This window comes from Microchirus variegatus (assembly GCF_963457635.1).
Source record: "Microchirus variegatus genome assembly, chromosome: 10".
NCBI lineage: Eukaryota > Metazoa > Chordata > Actinopteri > Pleuronectiformes > Soleidae > Microchirus > Microchirus variegatus.
In genome coordinates, this window is record NC_139811.1 from 22,695,776 (window position 1) to 22,723,260 (window position 27,485).

General features: G+C 42.1%; 1 protein-coding gene across 4 annotated transcripts; it reads left to right on the forward strand.

Annotated features, from left to right (window-relative positions):
• On the forward strand, positions 1-27,002 carry gpatch8 (G patch domain containing 8). 4 transcript variants are annotated; one of them, XM_083896196.1, is made up of 11 exons: positions 34-84; positions 5,000-5,077; positions 5,943-5,978; positions 9,330-9,348; positions 12,596-15,416; positions 16,895-16,936; positions 19,308-19,375; positions 20,874-20,960; positions 21,062-21,205; positions 21,308-21,438; positions 21,809-27,002. In XM_083896196.1, exons 7-11 carry the CDS (start codon positions 19,349-19,351, stop codon positions 25,743-25,745), a joined length of 4,326 nt encoding a protein of 1,441 aa, XP_083752322.1. In that variant the 5' UTR covers positions 34-84; positions 5,000-5,077; positions 5,943-5,978; positions 9,330-9,348; positions 12,596-15,416; positions 16,895-16,936; positions 19,308-19,348; the 3' UTR covers positions 25,746-27,002. The 4 variants fall into 4 exon arrangements, with proteins under 4 accessions (XP_083752320.1, XP_083752322.1, XP_083752323.1 ...); XM_083896197.1 differs by having other exon boundaries at positions 12,596-12,668; XM_083896195.1 differs by lacking the exon at positions 16,895-16,936 and having other exon boundaries at positions 12,596-12,668.
• Positions 27,003-27,485: the final 483 nt, after the last annotated feature.

A 27,485-nucleotide genomic window follows, 5' to 3' on the forward strand; every position in this document is an offset into this window, starting at 1 on the left:
AGAGAGCAGACGAGCCGATGCTGCGGTTGTGTTCAGAAAATGGCCGACAGATTTTCTAGGTTCAACGAAGAGCGTGATTTCCAGGTAATGTGCGACATTTGAAGGCACTCCTGCATGCATTATAGCACGTTTCGTCGCTTCTTGACATGCATGCGGACTCAAACGGGACGAACAGCCCGGACACCGCAGTGTATTTCGCTCTACATGTCCCCTCGCTAGCACCGCAAGCTAGCACGGCTAACGCCTGTTCGCTGCGGCTCTTCAGGATTTAACTTCGTTCACGTCTCAGTTTTTGGCCGCGTTCTATAGTGACTCCTATCATTGAATGGAAACCTTAACACTCGTCAATGTGACACTCGTAAGCGGGTGACTGTGAAATACGCGCAAACGTTTAATTTGCATGTTTAGTGACCTTGGGTAGACTGGTTATTTATCGACATATGCTAGCCGTCGATAGCTAGCTAGCTAGCTAAGTCGCAGGTAGCAAATGCGAATGCACATTGGTTGAGCGTTAGCCTGAAACGGCTGTATCATGTTGACAGCAGTACTTCAACAGCTAGTTACCACGAGTAAACTAGCCCGGTCTGTTTCACTGGTTAAATCAATCGATTGCATTAAACATCATGCCTATTGTTTACGTGGATTAAACACACATTTGAGACATAAGATAATATATATTAACAAAACATTCAGGACTGCAACTAATGATTTATTGTTGTAATCGATGAAGTTGTCGATTATATCTCGATTTATTGTGTAAAATGTCTTGTTTTGTCCACAAACCAAAAAGTATTACATTTTAATGATTTCTTTGTTTTATGGAGTAAAGTATCAAAGCTGGATACAACGAATAACTTGTTTTAATTATTTGAACACTCAAACTGATTACTCAATTAATCAAGTAATTTCCTGGTCATTAATTTGCTGCCTTTTCCTCCCTGCTTTACTTTGTATGTTTCCATTTGATGCTCTATGCATTTTATGAACTATAGACATTGACATAATTGAAGTAATTCTAATCTAGACCTGCAAGGATTAATCAATTAGGTGATCAACAGATAATCCAAAGCTACATTGTATAATAATTTGTTGCACATAAAAGCATGCATGTTGTTAATGGATTTTGGTGAGTTTCTATTTGTCAAATATGATTTTAACCATATTAGGGCTGCAACTAACAATTATTTTCATCATCTATTAATCTGTCGATTATTATTATTCTTGATTAATCGAGAAAATCTTGAAAATGTTTGACCTGCAAATGATGATGTTCTAGATTCTAGAACTTTTTGTGTTATATGGAGCATAGAAATCAGAAAATATTCACATTAAAGAAGTTGAGAAATCAGAGATCTTCTAATTATGTTTTTTTTTTTTATTATTAAAAATGATGAATAATCGATCAATCAAACAATCGTAGCATCTCCATATACCTTTGGTTTTGAACTTGTGGTCACTTAAAACATCAGATGAAGTCACCTCGGATTCCAGGAATGTCTTCCTAGCATTTTGTAAGATTTTCTGTAATTAAATTAAATAAAATTAAATAATCACTGTTAATGGCATTGATCACACTTGTTATGAATGAAAGCACTGGACCGTAGGAGCTCTTTATGCGTTCAATTTCTAATTATATAAACTTTATATCTGAGGGATGGTTTATGGAGAAAATGTGATCTCACTCGAATGTAAAGCAATAAACATATTTTAACTGTACCGTTGACTCTAAAACAGTGCAGACTGAACAAAGTAGGTTGTTAACAATGCCCTGTTTTGCTCCATTTGCTTAGTTATTGATGAAATATACAAATAAATGTGTCTCGGCTCTTTAGTGAGTGACATTTTTTTGTATTCCAAACACAAGTTGAGTCGCTAAATTTTACAACCCTTCTATGGGCTTCGAGTTCTTTCACATGTTTATCTGTAATCTTGGACCACACCCCGTAACAGTCAAACAACATTAGCAGCTGGACTGCAAAACCAATTTGACGTGCATATTTTCTTACTTGGCGGGGTCTTTTTTTTCTCATCATAAAAATTCTGTCTTTCTTGATAGATAATTTTTGTCCTTCCTCTAAATCCCTCAGGGGGTCATTGCACAACCACAAGCCTTAAATGCATAAAAACATACATTGGTGGAAGAACACTTCTGGCTGTACAAGAGAAGAATAATCCCTCTGTTCATGATGACGTGAACAATTTTATTGCAACATACGTCTGTCATGTTTTTATATACATATAGTATAATTGCGAATAAAATGAGCATTTATTAACTGTCTCCGTTATCCAATTACATATCAAAGGTGCTATTTGTCTTGGTGTGACTTGTGAACTAAGTGGAATGTTGCTGTATCAACAGTGATGTTCGGACTGGGTCAGACTGAGGCTTTAGATCAGCAATTTAAATACAAACCTAAAGGGAGGTGTCTGTCTCCTTAAGCCCTTTAAGTCAACTGTTTTGATAATCGATTAATCGGTCTGGAGTGTTTTTTTTTTTTTCAAAGAATTAAAACAAGATTTCTGATTTTTCAGTTTCTTAAATGTGAATATTTTCTGGTTTCCTTGCTCCATATAACAAAGAAATCCTAAAACTCTTTGGGTTTGTGGACAAAACAATCGATAATGAAAATAATCATTAGTTACAGCCCTACACCCTATATTTTGAAGATATATTATGTTTTTTATTGTTTTTTAAGGTTGTACTAAAATGATGAACATTACTTGCCCTTTTTTTTAACTCCAACTGCAGTTGCTGTTTGCTGTAGAAACAATCTTGTATCTACTTAAGGAAATGTTGTGTTGAAATGGTGAACTTATCAGACATGCTGCGAAACCCATGGCAAGTTTAAACTTGTGTACAAGGAGAAGTTTGTGTTATTGTTTTCTTCCCTCTACACCCACTGTGTTGGTGGGAAGTGGGAACTTTTTTTTTTATTGAGGTGAATTGCTGTGTGGTCTGAATGGGTCTGTTGAGCGCTGTTTCAGCTCAGCACAGTGGAGCTCTGTGTGTGAGAGATCTGTTGTGAAGGCATTCATATGCTCAGTATTCTGAAAGTTTCTCCCCGACTTCATGGATAGAGCTTGCTGCCAAAGTAACACGGCTCAGGAAACACCCACAGATGGTCTACCTAATATCCAGAACCAGTCCAGCGTTGTTGATTTACATTGTTGTTGCAGCATTAGCATGTGGCTCATCTTAAGCTGCAGAAACACACATAAAGCATAAAAGAAATTCAAGAGCAACTGCAAAATTGACCAGCAGTAGCTATCTCATTTCCCAATGTGGGGTGGAATGGAGCATCCATATCACTAGTGTAGCACTAATCGGAATTTACTGTTTTACTGCCCATCTAAGCTCAGAGAAATGATTGTATTTCAGTGCAGCAGTGGTGTGATGTTCGTGAACCAGAATCAGGGGGTTGAGGAAGCCCATAGCAATGAAAATAAGAAGTCATTGTCTTGGGGATTGTGCTGATGCCACATTAAGTGGTCTGGGCAGAAAGCGAGGAGGAGGACACATAGGAGGAGAGGGAGGAAGCCATTGATTTGTTCATAAATAAATCCACCTAATCCCTGGCTTCAGTCATGCTGATGCAGGGTCTTGTTTCATCTGAATTAATGACTGCCACACTGGCATCAAATCACCTCATTATTCTGAGATGATTTGATTGTTTGCTTATCTCTGCAAAGCCAGTCTCCCTAGAGAATATGTGGGCTAAATCCTCTTGACCCAGCCCTATGGTATCATTGGTCTTCTCTGTTATCTATATAAACTGTAAGTAGACGAAGGCTACTTCTATTTTTTTTTTTTATAATTTAATCATCTGTCAATTATTTTACCAATGAATTCATTGTTTTTTTTTGTCTTTAAAGTGCAGGTTAATTCAGTAATACAACCTTAAATTGGCTAAAAGGAATCTCTCATTGTCAGTGGTTACAAGCAGCCAGTTAAACAATAACACTGTGGCATGGACTGCTTTGGAACATGACATTTTTATGCTTGTGTGAAGGTCCAGAAAAAACAGACGCACACCCATGACCTTTATCTCTCCTTTACTGCAGAAGTGAGGAAGCCATCTGTCTCGGAGCAGAAACAGCTCTACAAACACTCCTTTTGGTTTACGTAGCAAACCCATTACTTATTGTCTCCTGTCTGTCCCACCCTGGGCATAGATTGAAACACAAATTCTCAGTTTTCTATGAGTAAATATGTGCTTTAGATTCAGACAACTAACAGCCTGAGGAAGTTCTCCTCTTCAAAATGTACCCAAGAAATAAAGAGAAGCAAATAAACTAAGTCAATTTTCAATTTTGCCTTTGGCAAAGATGGAGTTTGACATATTGAAAGTAGACATGTACTGTGTATCTGCATTGTGTGCATTTTCAAATTATGCAGTGAACAGTATATTAATGTATTTTATTTGTGTTGGTCTTTCTTTTTGCAAGTATAATCAAGAACGCACATGTGATCGTTATGAGAAAGATTAGGATTACTTCCCTCACATTGTTACAAACATGAGTGTATTCAGCTCGTGACATATTGACAGCTTGCAAAGGTCACTCAACCCAGCAACAGCTGAGACACGGACTTGAGTTTGTCTCTTGATTAACATACCTTATAGATTGTCTAATATAATTACCAGACTTCCCCAGTCTTGCTATTCAGTTTGTGTAACTGACACATGTTCAGTGTGCCGTTGTTTTGAAACCCTAAATAAAAACAACCTCAGTCGGTGTCTTGTTTTTAAACACTTAAGTGATGGTAAAATCCGTAATAAATGCTGACTTCATCCTCCTTATCGGTTATTGCAGAAGATAAAAGTTTACTTTTCGTGTCCTTTAAACTGGTACTTATGTTATGTTATGTTTTGGTAATATTTGACCCTGTTTTCTTCAAAAATCATCTCCTGTCAGATCTTGGTTGTTATCAACAGCTTGTCACGCTGTTCAAGCCAATTATGATTCTAAAATAAGCTTATATGTGTGATGTGTCCTGCAGGGTGGGAATCACTTTGACCAGTATGAAGAGGGCCAGCTGGAGCTGGAACAGGCGTCCTTGGACAAGCCCATCGAATCGGTAAGGCTGCATCCATTATCCCAAATCATTGGACCAGCTGTGAGAGTGGATATGATTGGTCCAGGAAGAATTTTATTTAAACCACAACAAAAAACACACACCTTTTTACTCCATTCATTCTGTTCATGTAGATGCATCCAGTGTTTTCCTGAACGCATCTGCCACGTAACCTGTAGAATCACTTGTCTCATGTCTATTAATACCCTTAAGTCCCACCCACTTCCCATGTCCTCTGCCTACTCCATTTCCCGTGTGACAGTTAAAATGATTATGCATATGCTAGATCTTTGTGTTTTTATATAGAGCTTACTGATAAAAAAAGTTTTGTATCAGTCTCCCATTAGTCATTGTTAGTCATCTTAGCACTAAGATGACTCTGAAAGCACAAAGTGGATAAAGCACTGTCGTCAATAAGCTGTTACCGAAGCACTTGAGCATTTTAAACGACACAGAAAAAGCCATTTTTGGACACGACCAAATTCTATTACTTCATACACCTGCATTGGCAAACGGAGCCGTGCATTTTTGGTATCCTGCTATGCTGTGATCCAACAGTGATCTACCTACACAACCTATATAAATGTGAATTATTTCACACATCTTTTAATATGATGTCAGGAGTTTACAACACAAGATTTGAATGTTTTGCAGTGGCTCAAATATAAAAATCGTGCAGTGCTTATTCCACATCATTTAGCAAACGAGAGCACACATTAGATGGTATGAATGGCTACATTTGTGTTTGAGAGTGTGTGTGTGTGTCTATGTAGTTTTAGAATTCATGTATTAGTGTACAGTGTTTGTGTCTATAGGACAGTTATCTTATTGTACACAACTTGGGGTGTTCGACATTTCTCTCCCGCAGCGAATTGGCCCATATTAGCTAAGCAGCAATGACCCGGTTTGTATTTGCACGCTCTGCTTTCTTACTCCTATCTTTAGGGTCCTTGTAACGCTTCTCTGACTTTCTGTCTCTCTTTCTCTTTTTTTCTCTCTCTCTCTCTCTCTCTCTCTCTCTCTCTCTCTCTCTCTCTCTCTCTCTCTCTCTCTCTCTCTCTCTCTCTCTCTCTCTCTCTCTCTCTCACACTCTACATCTTTTCTCTCTCTATCTCTTAAGCTCAGTTTCTCTCTCTCTCGCTCACTCCCTACTACACAGTTATTCGGTGTACAGTACCCTCTGTCATTCTGTGCTGGCATGGTGCTTGTGCAACTGGGACTGCATTTTTCGCTGATGAGGCACATCAATAATAGCGCAGGCAGCTCTTTTCTCTCTGTCCTTCCCCAGTCTCTCCACCCCCTCCATCTTCTGTCTCTGAGGCAGTGTGGTGAGCAGGCCCAAACTCCTCTTACCTCCACAGTGTCAGCTCACCTCTCCACAACTCTATGGACGTTCTTTATTAGGTAATCACAGCCCATTAACAACCAGGTATAAATACAAATAATGGCCTGCAGTTAAAATCAGATAAACTGGTCTCTTAATCTGTTCAGGTAAAGATCAATATATGTAAAAGGCATATTTTTTCTACAGAAATAAGCTATTTGGCACATTATATACATAATTAAATTCCCAGTATCATAATATGATTTTTTTAAAAAGATTTTCAACCAAATGTCCCCCTGCAGACCAAAGTAAAAATCATGTGTCTCACAAAGTAACAAGAACAATGAACACATGCTTTCTACAATCCAGTAGACCAAGAACTATAAAATGTAATATCCTGGCCTACTTTCAGTAATGATTACTATCACACAAATATTCCGCTGTGTGTGGGTGGTGGAGAGGGAGAAGAGAAATGGAGAGAAGTGGCCTGCTCACCTGGCTTGAGTGGCTCATTTACTCCTGCGCTATTATTCGTGGAGGGGCACTGAGGGCCGCGCCATAGCATCACACAGTTCCTCGAACATCAATGGAAAAACAGCCACATCAGAGGGGCCATCACAGTGACTTAGTTTTACGTTTTCTCTTTGGAAAATGTGTCCAAAAAAGATGAGGTAGATTTTTTTTATCTACTTGAAGCCAAACACATTTACCAGTAATTAATTATGCTAATCCATTTTGGTTAATCTGACAGCATGTTTTGTTGCATCAAGTGCATTTTTGTCAATAACAAAGTCAAAGTTCCTCTTTAAAAAGAAACGCATCCAAGTTAAAAGCTTCATTGCAGGTTTTTTTTTTTTTTTTTTTAAATAACCATAAAAGCATAAAAGTTAATTTATACCAGCTGAGCTTTGAAATATCTGATTTACAGAGTGCCTAAATTCATACTTTGAAAGATAAAACCGAGAAAAACACACAGTGTTGTGTATAATAATGTAAATAGAAACGCAGGACTGCCCTGCCTCTGTAGTATGACCTCTAATGTGGTGGGATTTGTGGCAATTGTCCACATGTCTTCCATCTTGGAGCTGTTGGTGAATCCTTTGGCCCAGCATCTCGGAGCCCCTCTCTTGCCACTTATTGTGTGTGATTCATAGGCAGCTAGAGGTCTGTGGTACTTTATTGGGATCTTTTTTCTCTCTTTCCTCTTTGGTCTTTTATGCTCTTTCTCTCTAACATTGTTTTTGCATTGCATGTGTTAACTTGGTAGCATTCAGTGCTATTTCCTCTCAACACTGTCCTAATCGATACTACAGTTTTCCCCCTTTCAAAGTCATTCCTCCCATGTCTCCTGCCCCCTCCAACCCACCCTTGTCCCACTCCTTCCCCTTACCTGACCTTCTCTCAGAGTGATATGCAGCGGGCAGCCTCAGAGCCACAGAAAGCACTCACACGCAACAGAAATCAAATAAACATGTGGCCACAGGGAGTTAAATATCTTCATAACATGTTGTTATGTAATGGAGGCTCAGCAGAACCTGGTTACATGAAGTACAGCAGCAAAAATTGTCAATTTAGCTGTTAACGCCTTTATTGACAGTTGTTAGTCCCTTTATCCAATAGTTAAAGATTGACCACATGGGAAAGGTCATAATCGACAACATACTAGTGCTGGGCGGTATACCGATGTGAATTTTGATTTTGATTTTGAATATGAAAAATATTTGAGGGGGAACCCTTTTTAGCTTAGCTGGAGAAGTAACTGGTAGTAATTGCAGAAATTAGCGATTTCAAGCAAAATAAGAAAATACCGTAACACTGTTGAATTTTTTTTATTTTTATAATACCGTGATATACATTTTTGGTCATACCACCCAGCACTACTTAACCTTTTTTTCTTTTTTATTGAAACTCCACCTCTTTGATTAAGCGCCATACAAGGTTTCATGGTCATTATTTAGGCAGCTCACATGAAAATGATAACGAATAACTCAAGCCTTCATCTGTACATCAGTCTGAACCCATATAAAGCTAGTGGAAGCACTAGCATTGTGTGCAAACAGAAATGGGAGACCCCTTTACTTAACCTTGCTAAGCGTTTGATTGGTGAATTGTTCTTCAGAATTATGAGGTAAGTATGCATTTTTAAGTTTTTATTAAAACTGACTCGCATATCTCTGTCTCATTTTCCCCATCACTTGTAATTTGTTAATCCCTTAACTTTAAATCTGACACGTTTTCTGTCGCCACGCTTTTCTGTAACTGAGAAAGCAGAAACTATGAGTTTAGGAGGAGCAGCAGACAGAGCTGGTTCACCACCAGTTCATGCCAGAAGACATTCCTCAGGGACATGTGAAAGGATGATGAGTAACTACAGCAGTCCACTTCTTACAAGACAGATCCCTAAGGAGTCTGTCTATATTTGTTATTGAAAAAAATCTTACATCTCTTAAAGTGATGACAACCAGAAGATATACATAGTCTTAATCGGGTTAGATTTTGTAATTCAAACCCCGTCCTCTTTAACAATCGGAACCAAAGAAATCTATTGTATTTGCACACAAACACAAAAAATAAATATAATTCCTAAATACTCTGAGGTCTCTTGGTGGGGTCCACTGCATATCCCTTCCTCTATCTATATGTTTTGCCATGCACTGTGCCAATGACGGCGCAATGCACACTTTTACAAAACAACCCTCTGGTAGATCTTTTGTTTGGATAACATTTTCTATTATTTTTCTTTCTCTTGTATTAACATTCCATTGGTGGATTTATTGACATGCCTCCTTTTCTGTTTGTATACAGTATTATGTTTGTTTAAAAGCAGAGAGAGATTTGCATTTTTAAGATCTAGAGAAGCTAGCAGAATTGCAGTTGAAAGCGTTTGGCCGGTTTCTTACGTTGTGTCACGTGTGACTGTTTTTTTGACAGCCCAGTATTTTAAAGCCAGGTTCGTATGGAAATGCCTTCACTCCACTTGCACTGCTGTTGGACTCGCCGTCGTTGCTTTCATCCGTCTGTCTGTCAGTTCTTTTGGTGCACTCATCTGTTGTTCAACATGCAGTCTGCGCTTCATCTCCGCCCATTTTTCCTGAGCTCTTTTTGGACTGTACTTTATTAGTATTAGCGATTGTGACTGGTGCCTCATCCAATCTTTCAGAGATGGCATAAAATGTGAGCAATTAGGAAAAGTATAGATGTTAATGTATCGTATGGCTTTCAGAAGTTTATCTTTCATCGTAAAACTCTTGAGACTTCTGGCCAAGTATTTTTAATGATGCATTTTTATTTCCCTCCTTGCTCCAAACCTCCAAGTTAATATGAATGTTTCTGTGGACCTTGATATTGCAGTATGGGATAGAAGCAATGCCCAATGTCAGTGGGAGGGGAGGCATTCACTGCAGCAAATTCTGCAGTGTTCTCTTTCACAGTGAAGTCAGGGGACATTTTGTCCACCAAGGAGAAGGAAACAAATGTTTCTAGACATACATCCGCTAATCCTACGCATCTTATGATGTATACAGAAACTGTCGGGCAGGGACACACTGAAAACATCATAATGCAGTTGTCTGTGTTCTAGTTATGGACCGATAAAGGTAGTCCTCTCCCCACAATGCAAAAGCCTAGCACAGATTCCTCTCTTATCTCGTTCCACAGCGGAAGGGATCTGACAGTTGAAGAGCTCAAACATCATGAAATGGAGGGGGGGAAACACACCCCAACAGAAACAGGAAGTGTCACAGTTAACTCTCCCTCTATGGTATTTGAGGCAAATCAGCTCGATGTTTTTGAGTGTGTTCAATTGATTCATCAGTTCATGGTTCTTACAACCAACATACTGTTGTTTTCTTTCAAAATATTAAGTAGGGCAAAGAAAGGCAACAGTTCGCTCTGAAATAACAGGGGTATAAATCAACAAATGAGACTCAATTTTGTCTCAATTGAGACCTTGTTGGGCGGAGACGCAGCGTATGCCGTGTGTGTGACTGCCACTCCCCTTCACATGCACTAACCCATACAAGCCCAGCTCACCTCCACCACCCTACAAACTCACCTTCACCATGGCTCAGCCTGCTCTGTTCTGCCCCGTGTCCTGACCTCGTTTTATTTTGTCGAACTAATTGAGCCCTGTTGAGCCATCACCTTCCTCTCTGTGCCTGTTCCACCTGAGACTAACACAGTCGGGTTCTGTTAACCCACCCTCCAGCCCTCAGTCCGCCCCACCTCTCTGTATGTGTACCATTCACAGTGCACTACTAACACCGACGATCCTTTTTGTTAAAAACTCTTTAACAAAAAGCTGCATGCTGTTTTTTTTTCCAGTTTTGTTCCAACCCCCTCACTTTCTGTTTGTGAAAGTTGATGTCAATCTATTTGTGATTATAAATATCCTTTTCTGTTTGGTTTGTATGTTTTTCGTAGAATGCAGCACTCTGGTGAATGTTAGACAAGCTTGGAATAGTTATAATCACAACAGAAAAAAAAATCACTGCTTATTAAGAAATCTCATTGTCTCTTGTTAATTTGTGCTTGAGGATGTAATGTAGTGTGTAGTGGTGGGATGGTCTTGCATTTCACTCAGTGTTTTTTTGTTGACCCACACTAGTGACCCACACAGTCTCAGACATGCACATTAGGCCCCACGGTGTACTAGGAATTCCTCTTGTGTATGTTCCTGCACTCCTCTTTAGCCTCTATTTTCCATTAACATTTGCCTGGTCTTGCCCAAATTATTGTCATTATGGTGTGTTCACACTAAATATGAAGTGAGTTTTTTTGAGCAATGAGATTACATACAAATGCAGGGCAAAGATGTGAGTTGACAAGGATTCCATGTCAAACATGAGACATGAGATGTGAAATTCACACCATTCACTCTTCTTGGTGAAAGGACCAGTGTGCAACAAGTGGGAGGGTATATTGGCTGAAATAAGTTAAAGAATTTTAGGATCAAACCGTGGAGGGCTGCATTACACCTCAGTGTACAGCCTGCTTGAAATGATGTCCTTCAAGCAAAGACCATACAGAGGCCGCCTTCTTGCGCTGCCATATTTCTATAACAGCCCAAATGCACAAACCAGCCAGTGTGTTCAACATAACAACACAACAGCCTTTCTGGTATGTGAAGTCCATATACTCCTCGGTTTGTTACAGTCTGCAGGCTTGAATGTTAAAGAAACTGTGCGTAAAGTCATGTGACGTAACTATATTGCAGTTAGTCTGTAAAGGTCATTAAGTCTTTAGTATGTTTTGGAGGGTGATGCATGCTAACAGCATGAAGTCTTCGTTTAAGATAAAAAAGCATGAATGTGGTTGGGAACAGACCGTTGAAAACGGAGCTGTTGGAGGTGTTCAACAACATAAACAATGGCTATTTCTAGTATATCTAATGGGGCTACATGCACACAATGTCTCCCTCTCTTCACCTGCACACCCACATGTCCCCCCTCACATGTGCTTATTCTATCCACCCTGGGCCTTGTAATGGTAATCCAAGGCCCACTAGCTCCACTTCTGCCTCTTCCTCTCGCTCTATTTCTTTGTGACAGCTGCATACTTGTCATGGTGCTCCCCTTGTCATGGTTACGGAATCACAGCAAGCTTGGAGTTTCTGGTCTTCGTTTTTGTTAATGCAAGATTTCCATACCTGTTTTGTGTCCCGTTCTTTGTGTACTAAGATCTTGCTCTGTAGTGGTTCATATATATATGTATGCGTGTGATACATATATTACCCTGTCCTTCCTTCCTCCTCCACCTCTTAACTTCTCAGTTAGTGGATGTGACTTGTTATCTTAACCATCTTTAAACAACAGAAATGCTCATGCCCAATTCCTTTGCCTTTTAAAACTGCACTCTCATTACACAAAGGTGTCTTGTGGCTTACAGGCTACACATAGCCTCATATATTCATTATAGTGGAAAACCTATACATCCGCTCAGCCTCCCCTCCCTCTATCTCCCCTACCCAACCCCAACTACAACTCCTAGTACTGGAAGACACTGATGTTACATGCTGTATGTGATGTGGATGATGATAATGATGATGGTGATGGTGGTGGTGGTTGTGCTGATGATGATAGCGTGATCTGAGTGTTTTTATTTTATTTTGTTTGTTATTTTGACCCGTGCCCACGGGGGAAAGCTCCTCTTATTATTGGAATATTTTTGGTTTTTTTCTCCTCTCTTCTCTCTGCTAGGATAACATCGGGCACCGGCTGCTTCAGAAACATGGCTGGAAGTTGGGACAAGGCCTTGGCAAAACCATGCAGGGTAAGAACTCATTGTTCAGTACACTTATGTTCAATGTATGCTGGTGGTAATGTGCCACTACCTTATGCCATTTTCTCTCCCCTCATTTTTCCAGGGTTTGTTTTTTTCTAGCAGTTTTTCTTTTCTGTTCACATCATTTCTCTGACCTTTCCCTTTGTATCTATTACTGGGCAAAATGGATTATTATTTAAACAAACGTCATTCCGGTTGTTCCTGCTGCTGTTCTGAAGCTCTGGAGGCAATGCACAGAATAATCATGAGTGGAGGAACCCCGGGGGTTGGGAAATGACAGAAGGGTATATTAAGTTTCAGCTATTGTGAATAAAATGGGCGTTTCCACCTCCTAAGTACAGTGTAATTTGCTAAAGTTTTGTTTACATCCAGTTGTTTAGTCAATTATCATTGCGAAACGGTGGTTTTGGAATTTGATGTGCTAGTTTGTTTGCGTTTTAGAGTACACTAATTGCTTTCCTTCTTCAGTTCTTTCACTAAATCCCTGGTTGGACACAAATGTTGTCTCTGATCAGCATAGGCTTTTTTGTTTTAATCTCAAGTGTAAGCTAAATATTTGTTTCTCTTTGGAAACATGGGTAATTTCTCTTTGGGCAGCGTTGCACATAATAAGTGGCACATTCTTGCTTCTGGAAACAAATATGAGCCTGGTGTATTTGCATTTGCTGACTTGTCCCAGTGGAATAGAACTGGGTCAACTCAAAAAGCAGGTTCTAGTTTGGAGAGCCTATTCAGATTGTGTCCTCAGCTCTTATAAGATTTATAATACCGGTCCAATTCCACTTTTTAACTTTTTATCGAATGAATTTATACGGGAAATGACAAAAAAACTAACATTGTGGCGGTGACAGCAGTGAGTTGTTGTGCACCAGTGCAACCAATGCAAAATGTTAGTCTGGAGCCCTGCATTAAATAAATTATATACTGTCCAAAAAGCTGCTTTAAAAACATATATTTTATGGAGGTAGCTCTCATTGGATGACCAGGTTATTGCTGTAAGAAGGAGAAGGCTCGACACAGCTGAGTGTTTGGATTCATTTGGCTAACGTCAGTTCCTCATTAGCTCTACTTTGCTGTGCTCAAAGGCTCATTGGCTCAGAGGCAGTGGTGCAGAGGCCTGGCATGTTTCCACTGAGCCTCTCTTCCTGTCTCTTCACTTGCTTTTCTTTCATCAATATCTCCATTCTCTCTGTCTGTCTTACTTTCACTCTCACTCCATAGCCTCACCCTTGCCTGCACTCTCCAGAGAGGATGATGTATGGCATTGCAGATGAGTGACATCATCACTGACAATCTAATGAATCATTGCATTCTAAAGCTTGTTTTTCCACATATATCTTTTGGCATTTAGTCTTGTCTACCTCCTGCAGCATGTCCCTTTCTGTCCTCTTGGACCATCCCATTCTAACTGCAGATGTACCGGTTTCATTTATGTTTCTCTTGTGCACTTGTTTCTGACCTCTTTGTCTCTCTTGGTCGCTCAGTTCGAGCTCTCCCTTTAAACCCAGCGGTAACATCTGTACTCAATATGAGCAGTTTAATGAGAAACACCACTCATTCTGCAAAAATGAGTTTCCAGCACACACCCAAAATCTGAGCAAGTCATAGCCCTAGATCTGCAAGAGCCTGTACAGAATTAGCAAACTAAGCAAGTCATTAAATACACACGGAAAATTATAAATGCTGCGTTATGTGTTTAGACTTGTGCTTTCTGTGTGCTCAGGTTTTTGGGAATTTTAAAACTAAACAGAAACTGTTCATCTATAGGGGAATTTCTTTGTATAATTGAAACACCTGTCCAGCAGATGGTGATATCTTAACCCATGAATTATGTTAAATGTTGTTTAACCACAGGGAGGACATGTTAGAGGGGTCTGTGAAGACATTTTCCTTTGTTTGCTTGTAAACGGTGTGAGATTTGTTTGCCACAGTTTGGAAATGGTCTTAAAAGGTAGTCCTGTAAACCATATGTCCTGTATCTTGATTTATATCTGCTCTCCATATTTAGATGGTAAAATGTTGATTATGTATTGGTTAGCTTCCAGAGACCACAGATCCGATGACTGGCTGTTAAGCTGTGTCTTTGCTGCCCTAGCGTCTCTCGTTCATGTACATATATGGCCTTGCTTCCTCGTGTCATCTCATAGGTATTCTCAGCTTGACCGTGGCCAGGGAACAGAGTAGGCAAGGGAGCTGCTTCATTCTGGGTAGTGTGACAAGTGTACAAATGCGAACAACGCTGCACAAACTTCTGAGCTTTACGTTAGATAGTCTGTCGTTGTTTTTCCCATCTGGCCTTGAACGTCTGAATATCACTCAGTTTGATGTGATAAGGATGTGTGTGCTTGCAAGAGAACACGTTGCAGGAGCTGACAGTGCTCGTTTTTGCCGCTGGCTCCACTGACATGTGGTTACATAAGCATCCTGCTTTGTGGGCAGATGAGACTGCGGCAAACTGTCCAGTTGTTTTGTAGGAATTAATGGCCCAGTGTTGGTGCCCACTATCTCTGCTTAAATTACCTAATGCTCTCAGGAGTAGGCTCACAGCACAGTTGAACTCTTGCGTCAAATCCAAATCTGCTGGATGATGATTATAATCTTATTTTCCTTTCCTGTCCTCCTTGCCAGAAGAGAAGGTTTTTGAATTTTAAAGTGAAAGCATTGTGTCCCCTTTTTAAGTTTTCACTGTATTGACTTTGTTCTTATTCTTCTTTTGTCCTTTTTGCCCCTTTTTAGGTAAGGTTTGTTGGATCCCCTCTGTATGTCAGTATGTGTGTGTGTGGGTGTGTTTTCTTTCTCCCACTCTGCAGTTGACCTCAATATAACACCCCTTTTACAGTTTACTGTAGGCTAATGGCCTCTGTCAGCTTCTTCCTCTTTGCTGCATAATCACTAAACCTATATTTCAATCTGCACAAGAGTAAAGTGTTTGATTTCAACAAAAAACAAAAAATCCATTAAAATCAAAGCAGATTTAGGAAGCCGTGATTCCATCGAATCCCTTAGAATCATCATCTCCACGTGTTTTAGATTTTTTTTCCTCTTTGAGTTTCCGTGGCTGCTGTCGGGTATATGATTGGCTGTAACCACGGCTCAGACTGTGAATGGCTTGCAGAGTAGACAAGTTTTCTCCCCTCTGCTTGTTTGCCTGTTTCTACCTCCAAACCTGTTAAACTTGTGTGAATGTGCGTGGTCATTATGTGGGACTGAGACGTGTGTCCATTACTGACCGGGCATTATAGTCAACTTACAGGGAAAGCCTCACCACCTTTCTATACCCCGAATGTCTCTGTCCCCACGGTTACATGCTCCCATCCTCCCCCTGTTTCTTTGCCCATCCTGCACAGCATGTTTGTCCCAGAAGTGCAACCCTGCCTGCCCCAAACTGTCACATTCACCTGGGGTTTTAAGCAGTGTTGGAGGTAACACACCAAGCTACTAGTTTCACATTACAAATAGATGCACAGTTCACATTTATGTTTACTTTTACAAAAATGCTCTTTCATAGCAAAGCAGAACCTACTCTAAGCACTGCTTAAAGCCTTTCTGGCTCTTTCTGTCAGGTACATTTTATGTGTGTCATGTGTCCACTTGTACCAGGGTTAAGCACATCCCAAAACAAGCTTGATGGCTGTGGGCTAGTGAGGAAATAAAGGAATCACAGGGAGAATTGCTAACTGGGCTGACAAGCGTTTGCAAGGCAAAAAAGCTTAAAGGGGGAAAATGGTAGCTGTCCCCAGTGGCATTTCATCATCTCAGACTAGATCTTTTTAAAATGGCACACATGTTTTCCTGTACCACTGTTTGATACACTCCCTTTCTTCCTCAAACTGACACAGTTTTTTTCATTTTCCACCCCAACACAGCTACTTGCTTAGTTAAGAAACTGCTAGTTGGTTTGTTAAAAAAACAAAACAAAAAAAACAATATAGGAATATGGGAGAGTAAGATGATGCCAGTTTAGGGGCCTGGGGACTGCGACCAGTGGTTGGGAGAGAGTGGTGAGAGGAAATCCCTGTAAGCACTTAGCCCTGAGTGAAGGGATGAGGGGGGTGGGGGGTGATACCCTGAAACCCCTCTGGTAATGAACCCCCTTTTTACCCCCCCCCCCCCCCACACACACACACACACACAATCACACTCCCAAACCCCACCCTCCCTTCTCTATGTGCCTCAATCTTCCTGCTTAACCAATTGGTGTTTCTTTTTTACAGCGATTTGATCCTGCCCATGTTGTGCTGATGGTAAACTTAGTGGTAAATGTTATTTTATCCCCCAATTGAATTGTTTTCTTTTAAATTTTGTTTTGATTTCTCCCATTTTGTTTTCCATTTTCCTCTCATCAGAGCACCAATGCTACATAGGCTGTCAATTCTTTCTGTATTAGTCCTCATTCTGCTGCTTGTATATTATCATGCATATGTATTACTCTTAGAACATTGTCATTTTGTTTGTTTTCAGTTTTTTTTTTAAAAACCTTGTGATTCACACCCTGTGATTTAGACGCACATTGTTTTTGTCTGGTCCCTTTGTGTTCCACTGGAATGGGTTATGTGGAAGTATTGTCACTGTGTTTAACGATTGGTGATAGTTTGGGATGACTGTAATTGTTCATTAATCTTTAATGCGAGGCCTGACTCGTGACTCCTTACAGACAGACCACTGCAGTGGCTGACTAACAGACCAAACCTGTTTTTAGTTTCACTTCTCCTCTGCTGTTGGGCAAAAGGCATGAACACACATGTCTATCTGGTAGATAGTCTTATGATCTCCAGTTTCTCCTCTCACATCCTTTTTGGAGTAAAACCTCCGCAATTGTGCAATCAGAGTTAGGTTTTTCTGTTACGGACATTCACACTGAAGATAGACACTGCAGTGGGACTGAGAGTCCAGACAGGCCGCTATATGTTACACTGCCGATGCATCTATGATTTCACAATTAATATGTCATTTGGCTGCGAACTAAATTTATATACAAGGATTGTATAGGAATGAGGCAGATATCAAGCCCAAATTATATTCTTGCCCTTCTCTGTCCAGGAAGGTAAGAATACCGTGAAAGTAAAATAATAATTTAGCTAACAATAATAATAATGATAATAATAATGCATGTTTGTGTGCTGTTTTTGCATCAGCTGCCTTGTTTTTGTTTCTATTTGAGACTTTTTTTAGTCAAATTGGTTAGAAATTGAAACTCGCCTTGCTTGAAATAAGTACAACAACAACAACTATTACATTTTGATTGTAGCCTAGTGAATATAGCAATTCTATATGCCCAATGGTATATATTTAAAATTGATTCATGGAAAAAAACTTGACTTTAATATGTGGTAGGAAAAAAAACTGAAACCAAACTGAATTGATAATTACTATCAGTAAGATGGATTATTGTATCTGGCTGGCAACAGGAGCAGCAAATTAGTCCAAATTCTTTTTATGCCCTTTGTTTTGAAATTCCCATGTCTATTTGTCTTGTCTGTCCTCCCATTCCTTCTCCTCCTCCCCATACCCATGTTTTACCAGGTAAGTATCCCCCATCCCTTGCACTGTCACCATGGCAAAACCTGGCCTGTGACATCACTCTGCTGTAGTTCAGTGCTTGTGTCTTTTTTTTTTATTTTACTCTTTGTCTTTATCTCTGCTTTGTTTGGCTGATTATGAGTGGATTAAGCAGTTCTGTGTCAATCTCCAAAGTAGTTTTGATTTGTATATATTTTATACCTTCAATGTTTCATTCTGTTCTTTTTTTTTTGGTTGTCTTTGGTTTGTTTATTTTTCTACAGTTAATTTTCTTCTGATCTAGCTCTTTTCACAGCTTACATAACATAGCTTAAGTAAACAAAGCGAACTGATCATTAAGCTCCAGTTAAAGTGGGCCTGGGACAAGGGAACATGTTTGGACTTCAGGACATCGAAAGGGGCAGGGGACATTTGCAAGGGTCAGCTACCCTGAAGACAGTTTAGAAGATGTCATACAGTAGGCTGTAGATAATAGTGGGAGCCTTTGTTTCCCTCATATAGGATGTCGCAGTGGTACTCGGTGAGCTCAGCTTCACAGGCAGCTGCTGCCATTGCTGCTCCCTTTAGACATGCATACACACACATTGCAACATCACCCACAGTCCCTTGAGCTTTAGCGTCCTTGATAAACTTGGCAATCTGGTTTAACAGGACTGCAGCAAAGAACAGGTGGAGGAGGGGTGGAGAGCTACATAACTGCACTGAAACGGTATTGAAGTAGGTTGGCTTAAAGCTGACAGGTTTGGTTTTTCATGAACTTGATCTTTTTCTAGTAAGACAGAGACTTGTAACTAAACAACCCGGATGCCCTTGACTTCACCTAATTCATCAAACTGAAACTGCAGCAAATTCAAACAAATTCATAATGCAAATTAGCAGCCAGCTCAAATGAAAGAGGAAGGATAAATTGGTTTGTCATTGTTGGCTGCAGTAAGCTGTGAGAATGGCTGGTGTTTGGTTCACTGTAGCTTTCTGGTCTCTTTGCACTTCAAGGCAAAATTCTCTAACCCCAGCACCCTATGCTCTAAAAGCAGGCTGTCTTCGAGCTGACCCTCCGTCCCGGTCTCAAAAACTCACCTAGTCTTTTCTCTGTCTCTTCTCCCTCAGGACGCACCGACCCTGTGCCCATCATCCTCAAATATGATGTCATGGGAATGGGCCGGATGGAAATGGAGGTAAGGAGCCATTTAATTTATCACTTGGCTTGATATGCAATTTATTTTGGCATTGCACCAACCTGGTTCATAATCACTTAAACCTAAGTTCCAAACATGTGTATCGCAGTTAAGATTACATACATTACAACCAGATGTCAGTGACAATTTGCAATTAACCCATAACAAGATATATACAGTGTGTACTGTGATTGTTTCTCAAGTCAGTTTAAAGCTAACACTTGGCGCTTGCATTTTAGCAAGATCTTTGCTATGTATGCAAAGTCCATCATAGTTGCCAGATACATAAGTGACACGGGTGGACACTGGTCAGGAGGATTGCTGTCTTAAACGGAAACGACGATTTTGTGTGTTGAGTGATTGATGGGATTATTTCCTGTGCACAAGGCATTAAACAGCCCAGAGTAGGATCGCAACATCATTTTATGCACCTCTTATAATCACAACTTAAGCCTGCAGAGCATCCCTGCTTAAGCCCAATTTATACTCCTGCGTAAAGTGCTCTGCGTAGGCTACGCAGAGTCCTCTGCGTCGACGCAGAACCTGTCGAAGAGCCTCTGCGTCGTCTCCGGGTGCACGGAATATTTTCTCAGGACAGGCCGAGCGAAGCTGCTCTGTGCCGGCTCACACTGAGCACCGAGCGTCCACAGAGGCGGAGCCGATCACCGCCGACTTCGTCGCTGCCGAACTATAAATACGTCATATTTTAACACACACAGCACATGTTTAGACTCTAAATGGCCAATTTCTCTCCTCAAATTATCTTAAAACTGCGTTCCGGGACACAGAAAAGTGACAAACGGCCGCTGTTTCAACAACAACAGTCTTTCTCCCTCGGACGCCATTGCTCACTGTAGCCAAAAGCACAACAACCTTGCGCAGCGACCCCTACTGATTGGGCGGGAAATTGCAGCGCCTATCCGTCACCACGAAGCAGAAGTATAAATGCTTGAGTGGTCTACGTGGTGACGCAGACGGATAACGCATTACGCAGTCGGAGAAGTATAATGTGGCCTTTAGTGGAAGTTACTCACCGGCTTTAAAAAAACAGGTTTGTTGGACGCAAGCCTTCACCTCAAATCCCAATTTGAAATGAAAACGCTTTGTTGCAGAAAATACTGTATGCTACAAGGTAAGGTAAAAATGCATCTGGTTCATGTCCAGTACTTGAAAATGCTTCTCAAAATGCCAAACGTTTAGCATTTGTCTTCAACTTCATTTGGGAGTCACATTTTGGTTCAGTATCATTAATCATAAGGAGGGTTTGTGTGTCTGTGACAAAGTGTTCCGGCAATCCCTAATAAACTAGCCATCAATAAACTGTGTGTCTCTGACACATAGCAAGACAAACTGATATTACCACAGCTCCTGTGGCTTAGATGCAAACCGTTTGTGAAACACTGATACCACAGAATAATATTCTATTCACTGGTGAAATGGGGGCAGGATGCTGTTGATTCAGAAGTGATTGGTTTGCTGCTTCTTTTTTTCCTTTTAGCTCGACTATGCAGAGGATGCTACAGAGAAGAGAAGGGTGCTCGAAGTGGAGAAGGAGGACACAGAGGAACTGCGGCAAAAATACAAGGTGAGGCCCTGCAGTCATGTTAATGTAATGCAAATTTGTGTTTTCTTTCACACTGTCCTGAAGTGGAAGTTGACACACTTTTTATATTTCACTTTTTATAGGACCAGGTGGAAAAGGAGAAAGCCATTGCAAAGGCTCTGGAAGACCTGAGAGCCAATTTCTACTGTGAGCTGTGTGACAAACAGTACACCAAGCACCAGGAATTTGACAACCACATTAATTCCTATGACCACGCACACAAACAGGTACTGTTCACTTTCATCTCTGTTCCTTTTTATTGGAGATCTGTATGAAAAATTATGAGATCCTGATGTTTGTTTCTCTCTGTCGTGTCTTGTGTATTACAGAGGCTCAAAGAGCTGAAGCAGAGAGAGTTTGCTCGTAATGTGTCATCGCGTTCCAGGAAAGGAGGAAAGAAGCAGGAAAAGATGCTGCGCAGACTGCACGAGCTGGCAGAGCAGAGGAAACTTCAGGACTGGTAAGAATTTACTTCTCGAGTGCCCTCTGCTGGCAACGTATCAACACTTACCTGTCCTGCAGTATTCATTTCACAAAAACCATGTATTCAAACAGATTATATTATTATCTGTTATCATTATTATATATTATATATTTTGTGAAGTTTTTACCTCATTTTCATATAAGGTCAAATGTAAAGCACATTTCCCAAAATAAACTAAAACAATCTTGGTCAGCCTCTAAATCTCTGTTTATTTTACTTTCTTTTTGTTGTTGTCACCAATGAATTATGATAATAGAGAAGTTCAAGCATTTTATTATCCACTAAACAAAATTATCTTTTTAGCAGGAAACCCATATCACATTGGTATCATGCTTCTGTGTTTCAGTACTCCAGGGAGTGGGCCCATGTTCAAAACTACCACAGTTGCTGTGGATGGGGAGAAGGCAGAAGATGGTGACAGCATGACACCTGAGAACCCTGTCTTGCAGTTGGTGGCAGATAGTGCCCTGGAAGTACCATTGATGGAAAAAACTGAGCAAGACTCCCCGAAACCTACTCCTTCCATCAGCTTCTCTTTGGGAAAGAACAGCTCCTTGTCTCCAACCCCAAGTGGTGCATCCAAAGTCAGTGTGTCTTTCTCATTTGCCAAGAAAGCTCCAGTAAAGCTAGAGACAGCAGCTGCAGTGTTTGCTGATCATGGTGAGGAGGCTCTGGAAGAAGAGGAGAGCCAGGAGGGCGAAAAGGCTGGAGGTCAAGAGGAGACATCTGTCTGTGGAACAGAGAGTCCCAAGGGAGCATCAGAAGGAGGAGAAGGAGTGGAGGTTGTTAATGTGGAAGGGACAGAAGAGGTGCAGCAGCCTGATGATGGAGCCTCTCTGGCCTCCACACTCAATAAACTTAAGATGATGATGAAAAAGGAGGAAGGATATGCTGGACAGGAGCCTCAGTATTATCACTATATACCTCCAGCTCACTGCCGGGTGAAACCTCACTTCCAGTTTTTGCTGTTCATGAAGGCCTCTGACCAGTGTCCGAGCAAAGAAGAGGATGATGAGGAAGAAGGAATGGAGGAAAAAGTTGAAGATAATCCTGAAGAGCCAGAAGCCACTGTCACAGATTGTAATACTGAACCAGAACAAGAAAAAGAACAAGACCACGCATCTTCAACCCCTAAGTCTGAGCCAACTCCTCCATCACCTAAAGTGAAGACAGAAGAGGTCTCCTCATGTGCAGCAGACACAGCAGACACGGCAGACACGGCAGACACGGCAGACACAGCAGACACAGCAGACACAGCAGACACAGCAGACACAGCAGACACAGCAGACACAGTACCCTCTCCACCGGCACAAAAAGCAGAGAACACACAGGATACTGTGGATTCTAACTTGGGCCCGAAAATCCCCACTGGTCCCTTCTTCCCAGTTCTAAGCAAAGATGAGAGCACAACCTTGCAGTGGCCCTCCGAGCTCCTTGAGTTCACGAAAGCTCAGCCTTCTTTGTCTTACAGCTGTAATCCTCTCTACTTTGACTTCAAGCTGTCCCGCAACAAAGGAGTGCGTGGTGGGAAAGCCACAAAGTCCTCCAAGCCTGAGGAGTCTGATGGCAAGGGACAAGAAGTACCGATATCAACAGTCGAAGTAGATGTAACTACAAAACCCAGGGCCAGCACCGACAAAGATAAGTCAATGATAAAGGGAGAAACTGGGCAATTGGGAGGTGACGAGCCAAAGCCTGCACCTGGCAGCAGTAGTGAGAAAAAGAAAAAAAAGAAAAAGAAGAAGCATAAGAAGTCTGCCAAGCACTCAAAACGTAAAGGCAAAGAAAAGGGAGCAGCAGAAAATGCAGAAGGAGAGACGGAGGTATCGCAAGAAAAACCCAAAAAGAAAAAAAAACACAAACGGAAGAAGAGTAAAAACAAAGCTCCTGATCAGGAAGAGGTAACAGGTGATGATAAAGCAAAACCAAAGTCTGACGACAAAGCCGTTTCATCTTCTGTCCAAGTGACGTCAGGAGGCGGAGGAGCGACCGGAAATACAGGTACAGAACCGGGGAAGAGGAAACGTGCTAATAAAGAAGTGCCTTGTAAGTCTGGAGCAGATGAAGGAGGAATCAAAAAAGGTTCTGACAAGACCAACACAGATGAGCACAGTGGCACCAAGCGACAAAAGACAGAGTCCAGTGCATCTCAAAGTGCCTCCTGCTCCACCTCAGCCCAGAAGAGTCCTGGTCCTGGCAGACCTCCCAGCAGTGAGAGTGAGGAAGAAGGAGGCTCCAATACTCAACGTTCACGCCATCACAGGTCAAGTCCCCGGGATCAACGCCGCCACCATAGTGAGGAATCACGGCGGTCTTGTAGTCGTTCATCAAGACGAGGGGAAAGACGGGGAAGCAGTCGTCGGCGTCATCGTGGCCAAACCTCGCGTAGTCACTCTTCCTCCAGCAGCTCTGAACGCTCCTCAGCAGGCAGCAGTGCCTACAGCCACCGTAGCCGCAGCTACTCTGACAGCTACAGTGACTACAGCACAGAGGGTCGCAGGCGGCGGCGCTCCAAACGTTCATCAGACTCAGAGTATGAGCGGAGGGGAAGCCGGGGACGAAGACGATCCAGGCGACACCAATACTCTTCTTCGTCCTCAGACGACTCCCGATCACGCTCACGCAGCTACAGTCGCAGAAAAAGGCACAGGCGGCACCACCGAAGCAGCTCGAGAAGCTCCAGTAGCTGGAGCCGCAGTACCAGCGCAAGATCCTGGAGGCGTAGCTACAGCCGAAGCCGCAGCTCAGCCAGCCGCTCCTCCAGTTCAGCCAAAGGCTCGCCTCACAGACGAGGTGCCAGAGGTCGAGGCGACAGTGACGCAAATCGCAGAGATTTCATCCGCTCACGTATCTACCGCTCTCAGTCTCCACGATCATCGACATCACGAGGCCTTAACCGCAACAGCCATTCATCCAGCTCGCAGGGTCTGAGGCCAAGTGGGAGTAGAGATGCCGGGGAACATAAAAACTCCCTTACTGCACGCCAACTTCTAGAGAAGGTTCAGTCTAAAAAGAGTGATGATTCTGCCACTGGAACAAAGTCTGGTATTAAGATCAAAGACCCACCACAGGGTTTCTTTGGTCCCAAACTACCCCCGACCCTGGGAAGTAAAGCCATGCTTCCACTTTTTGGTAAGCTGCAGGCAGGGAAGAAACCGCTGATTCCCTTAACCAGGCCAGATGAAGGAGACAAATCCGGTGCAGGGAAAGATTCTGAAGCGGACAGAGAGATTATCTTGGTCGAACCTATTAGAGAGTTCCCTCCTCCTCCACCACCTCCAGCTCCACCTGTCCAAAAGGTTGAGGAAGCCCCTCAGACCACAGTTGTACAAGAAGAGACACAGCACACGACTACAGAAGCCCAAGTGCAGCAAGAAGCACGGCCACTGTTTGAACAGGACCCTGCCATGATGATGCCTCAGTACCAAGGAGAGTCAGGACAGGAACCCCAGCAGAACCCAATGATGGAGTCCCTCATGCCTGAAATGCAGCAACAGCAGCAGCAGCCACCAATGCATGCCTACCCCGCTTATCCTCCGCCCAACCTGGAGGAGGATGGCATGGAGGCAGAGGAGGATGGACTGGCTCCACTGGAGAGTCAGCCCATTACGTTCACACCTGAGGAGATGGAGAAATACAGCAAGCTACAGCAGGCTGCGCAGCAGCACATCCAGCAGCAGCTTTTAGCCAAGCAAGTCAAGACGTTTCCCTCTGCTGCTGCTGCTGCAGCAGCGGCTGCAGCCGCAGCGGCCGCCAGCATGGCCCCGGCTCCGCCTCCGCCTGCTCTGCAGCAGATCCACATCCAACAGCCAACTGTGTCCATGGCCTCCGGAACGTCAATCACCACAGTGCAACACGCCATCCTCCAGCACCACGCTGCTGCCATGGGCCTACACCCAGCACATGCCCACCACCCACACCCTGCACACGCTCAGTTGGCCCAGGTTCACCATATTCCCCAACACCACCTGACCCCCATCTCCCTGTCTCCTCTCGGACCCAGCCTTGGTCCCTCTCTGGGACATTCACTGGGACACGCCGGACTGATTCCAGCCCACCCAACAGCCTTCCTCTCTGGCCAACCAATACATATTATCCCAGCCTCCGCACTTCACCACACACCTTTAGCTCTTCACCACGTCCCGCATACCGCCCTCTACCCCACACTGTTCACACCCCGGCCCTCGCAGGCTGCTGCAGCTGCAGCTCTCCAGCTCCACCCACTCCTACACCCAATCTTTTCAGGGCAGGACCTCCAGCACCCACCAAATCATGGGTCATGACTATTAAGAAATATTGCAAATTTAAATCGCAGATTTCGGTGAAAAGACTTTACCCTAAACTTTTCAGTTTGGGCTTTCAGATAAAGTCTTTGAAACGAAACACAGTTGGCGTGACAGGAAGCTCATCCCTAATGGCCTACACAGTGCAGTGAAGTTGTAGCCACAAAGTGGTGCTGCCTGTGTTGGCTTTAAAAACGACACAAAGACTTTTTTCCTTCATGGTTTTTCCTGCATTTTTAGAGCAGGATGTCAGTTTAAAGACACTGGTTTGTAATCCCTTCAAGGGGGGAATGGGGGAATATAAACAAGAACCCAGTTTTTTTTTTGTTGACAAATCAGAGAAACCACTGGAGCTTTGTTTTTGTTGGTGTTCCACATAAAATATTATCACAGTTTTTTGCTTACTTTGGTAGCCAAAGAGATGTTTGACAGCTAATGCTAAAAGCTGAATCCTGTCAGTAGAGGAGGAGCAGGAGGAGGGGGTGTTGTTTCTCTAGAGTCAAACCGCTTCAACTAACGTTAACGTCAGACGTACTATTTCATGATTACTGATGTTTCTTTGTGTTCTCATATGACTACTCGCTTTCTGTTGGATCCCTATCTTCCTAAGCTAATATTTACTGCAGTGTCTTGTACATATATCAGTGTGTAATGTGAAGAATCCCACCCAGTGATAATCATATGTAATTATAGCCACGTCCCAATCAACACGACATCGTCACTTACGAACCCCCGCTCCTAAAGCCAAGGGGAAATGTGATGTAGGTGGTGTTAAAATCCCCCGATGCTCAGAGGCAAAGCTCCCGCTCTCTGTGGTGAGGGTACACCTGAATGAATTGCACTGAAATCTGTACATCAAGATGGTGCTTTTGCATCATGTAACAATAAGATTGTAGTATACTGCAATAACTGTATTTTTCTTCTGTTTTTAAATTATTTTCCAAAATGCTCTTCAGGAGAAGGGCCGTTTTCTGTTTTTTTCTTTTGTGTAATTTTGTAAATAAAACTGCTGTAGATTAACCTATTAACATTGCAGAAGGTTGACACTGTTGTTGGGGAGGAAAAACAGAAACGGAAAGAGAAATTTGATGGAGGGGAACATCTAAAAAAAAAAAAAAAAGTAAAGAAAAAGACGCCCATGTATTTTATCGAGGACTATTTCTAAACAACCCCCGGCTGAGATGGATAAGGATTAGTGTACAGGAGCAACTCTGTATTTTTTAAAGACCTAACTCTGTTTCAGCAAATAAAATCTTGAGTTCAATTGTCCTTCATTTTTTGTTTAATGGAATTCACATGGAGGTCTAAAGCAAACGGGTTTATTAGTTAATGCAGCAGAATTGCTTGATAAAAAGTTGATTGTTGAGTCTCATCTTAAATGTAAGGTATGGCAAAAGTGGGAAGAAATTACAATTATTTAATGTACAGGGTGTCTGTGGGGTCTTAAGAAGAAAATTAAGGCCCTTAAAAAGTCTTAATCACGATTTCATGAGATATTACATTTTGTCCAGAGTTTGACTACAAAAAGTCTGCATGAATGTATTTATTTTCCTCCCTGCGTTTGTTAAAAACAACGATGCAAAGGCATGATCTTTGGCATCAGGCGTCCAGTTTGGGGGGCTTGGTTTGTCTTGGACACAAGCACGGTGAGCTTCAAGGTAAAAAAAACCCATCCATCTTTCACTTTATTCTCCACGAGGATCACTGTTGCGTATCCCAGCTGACGTAGGGCGAATGGTG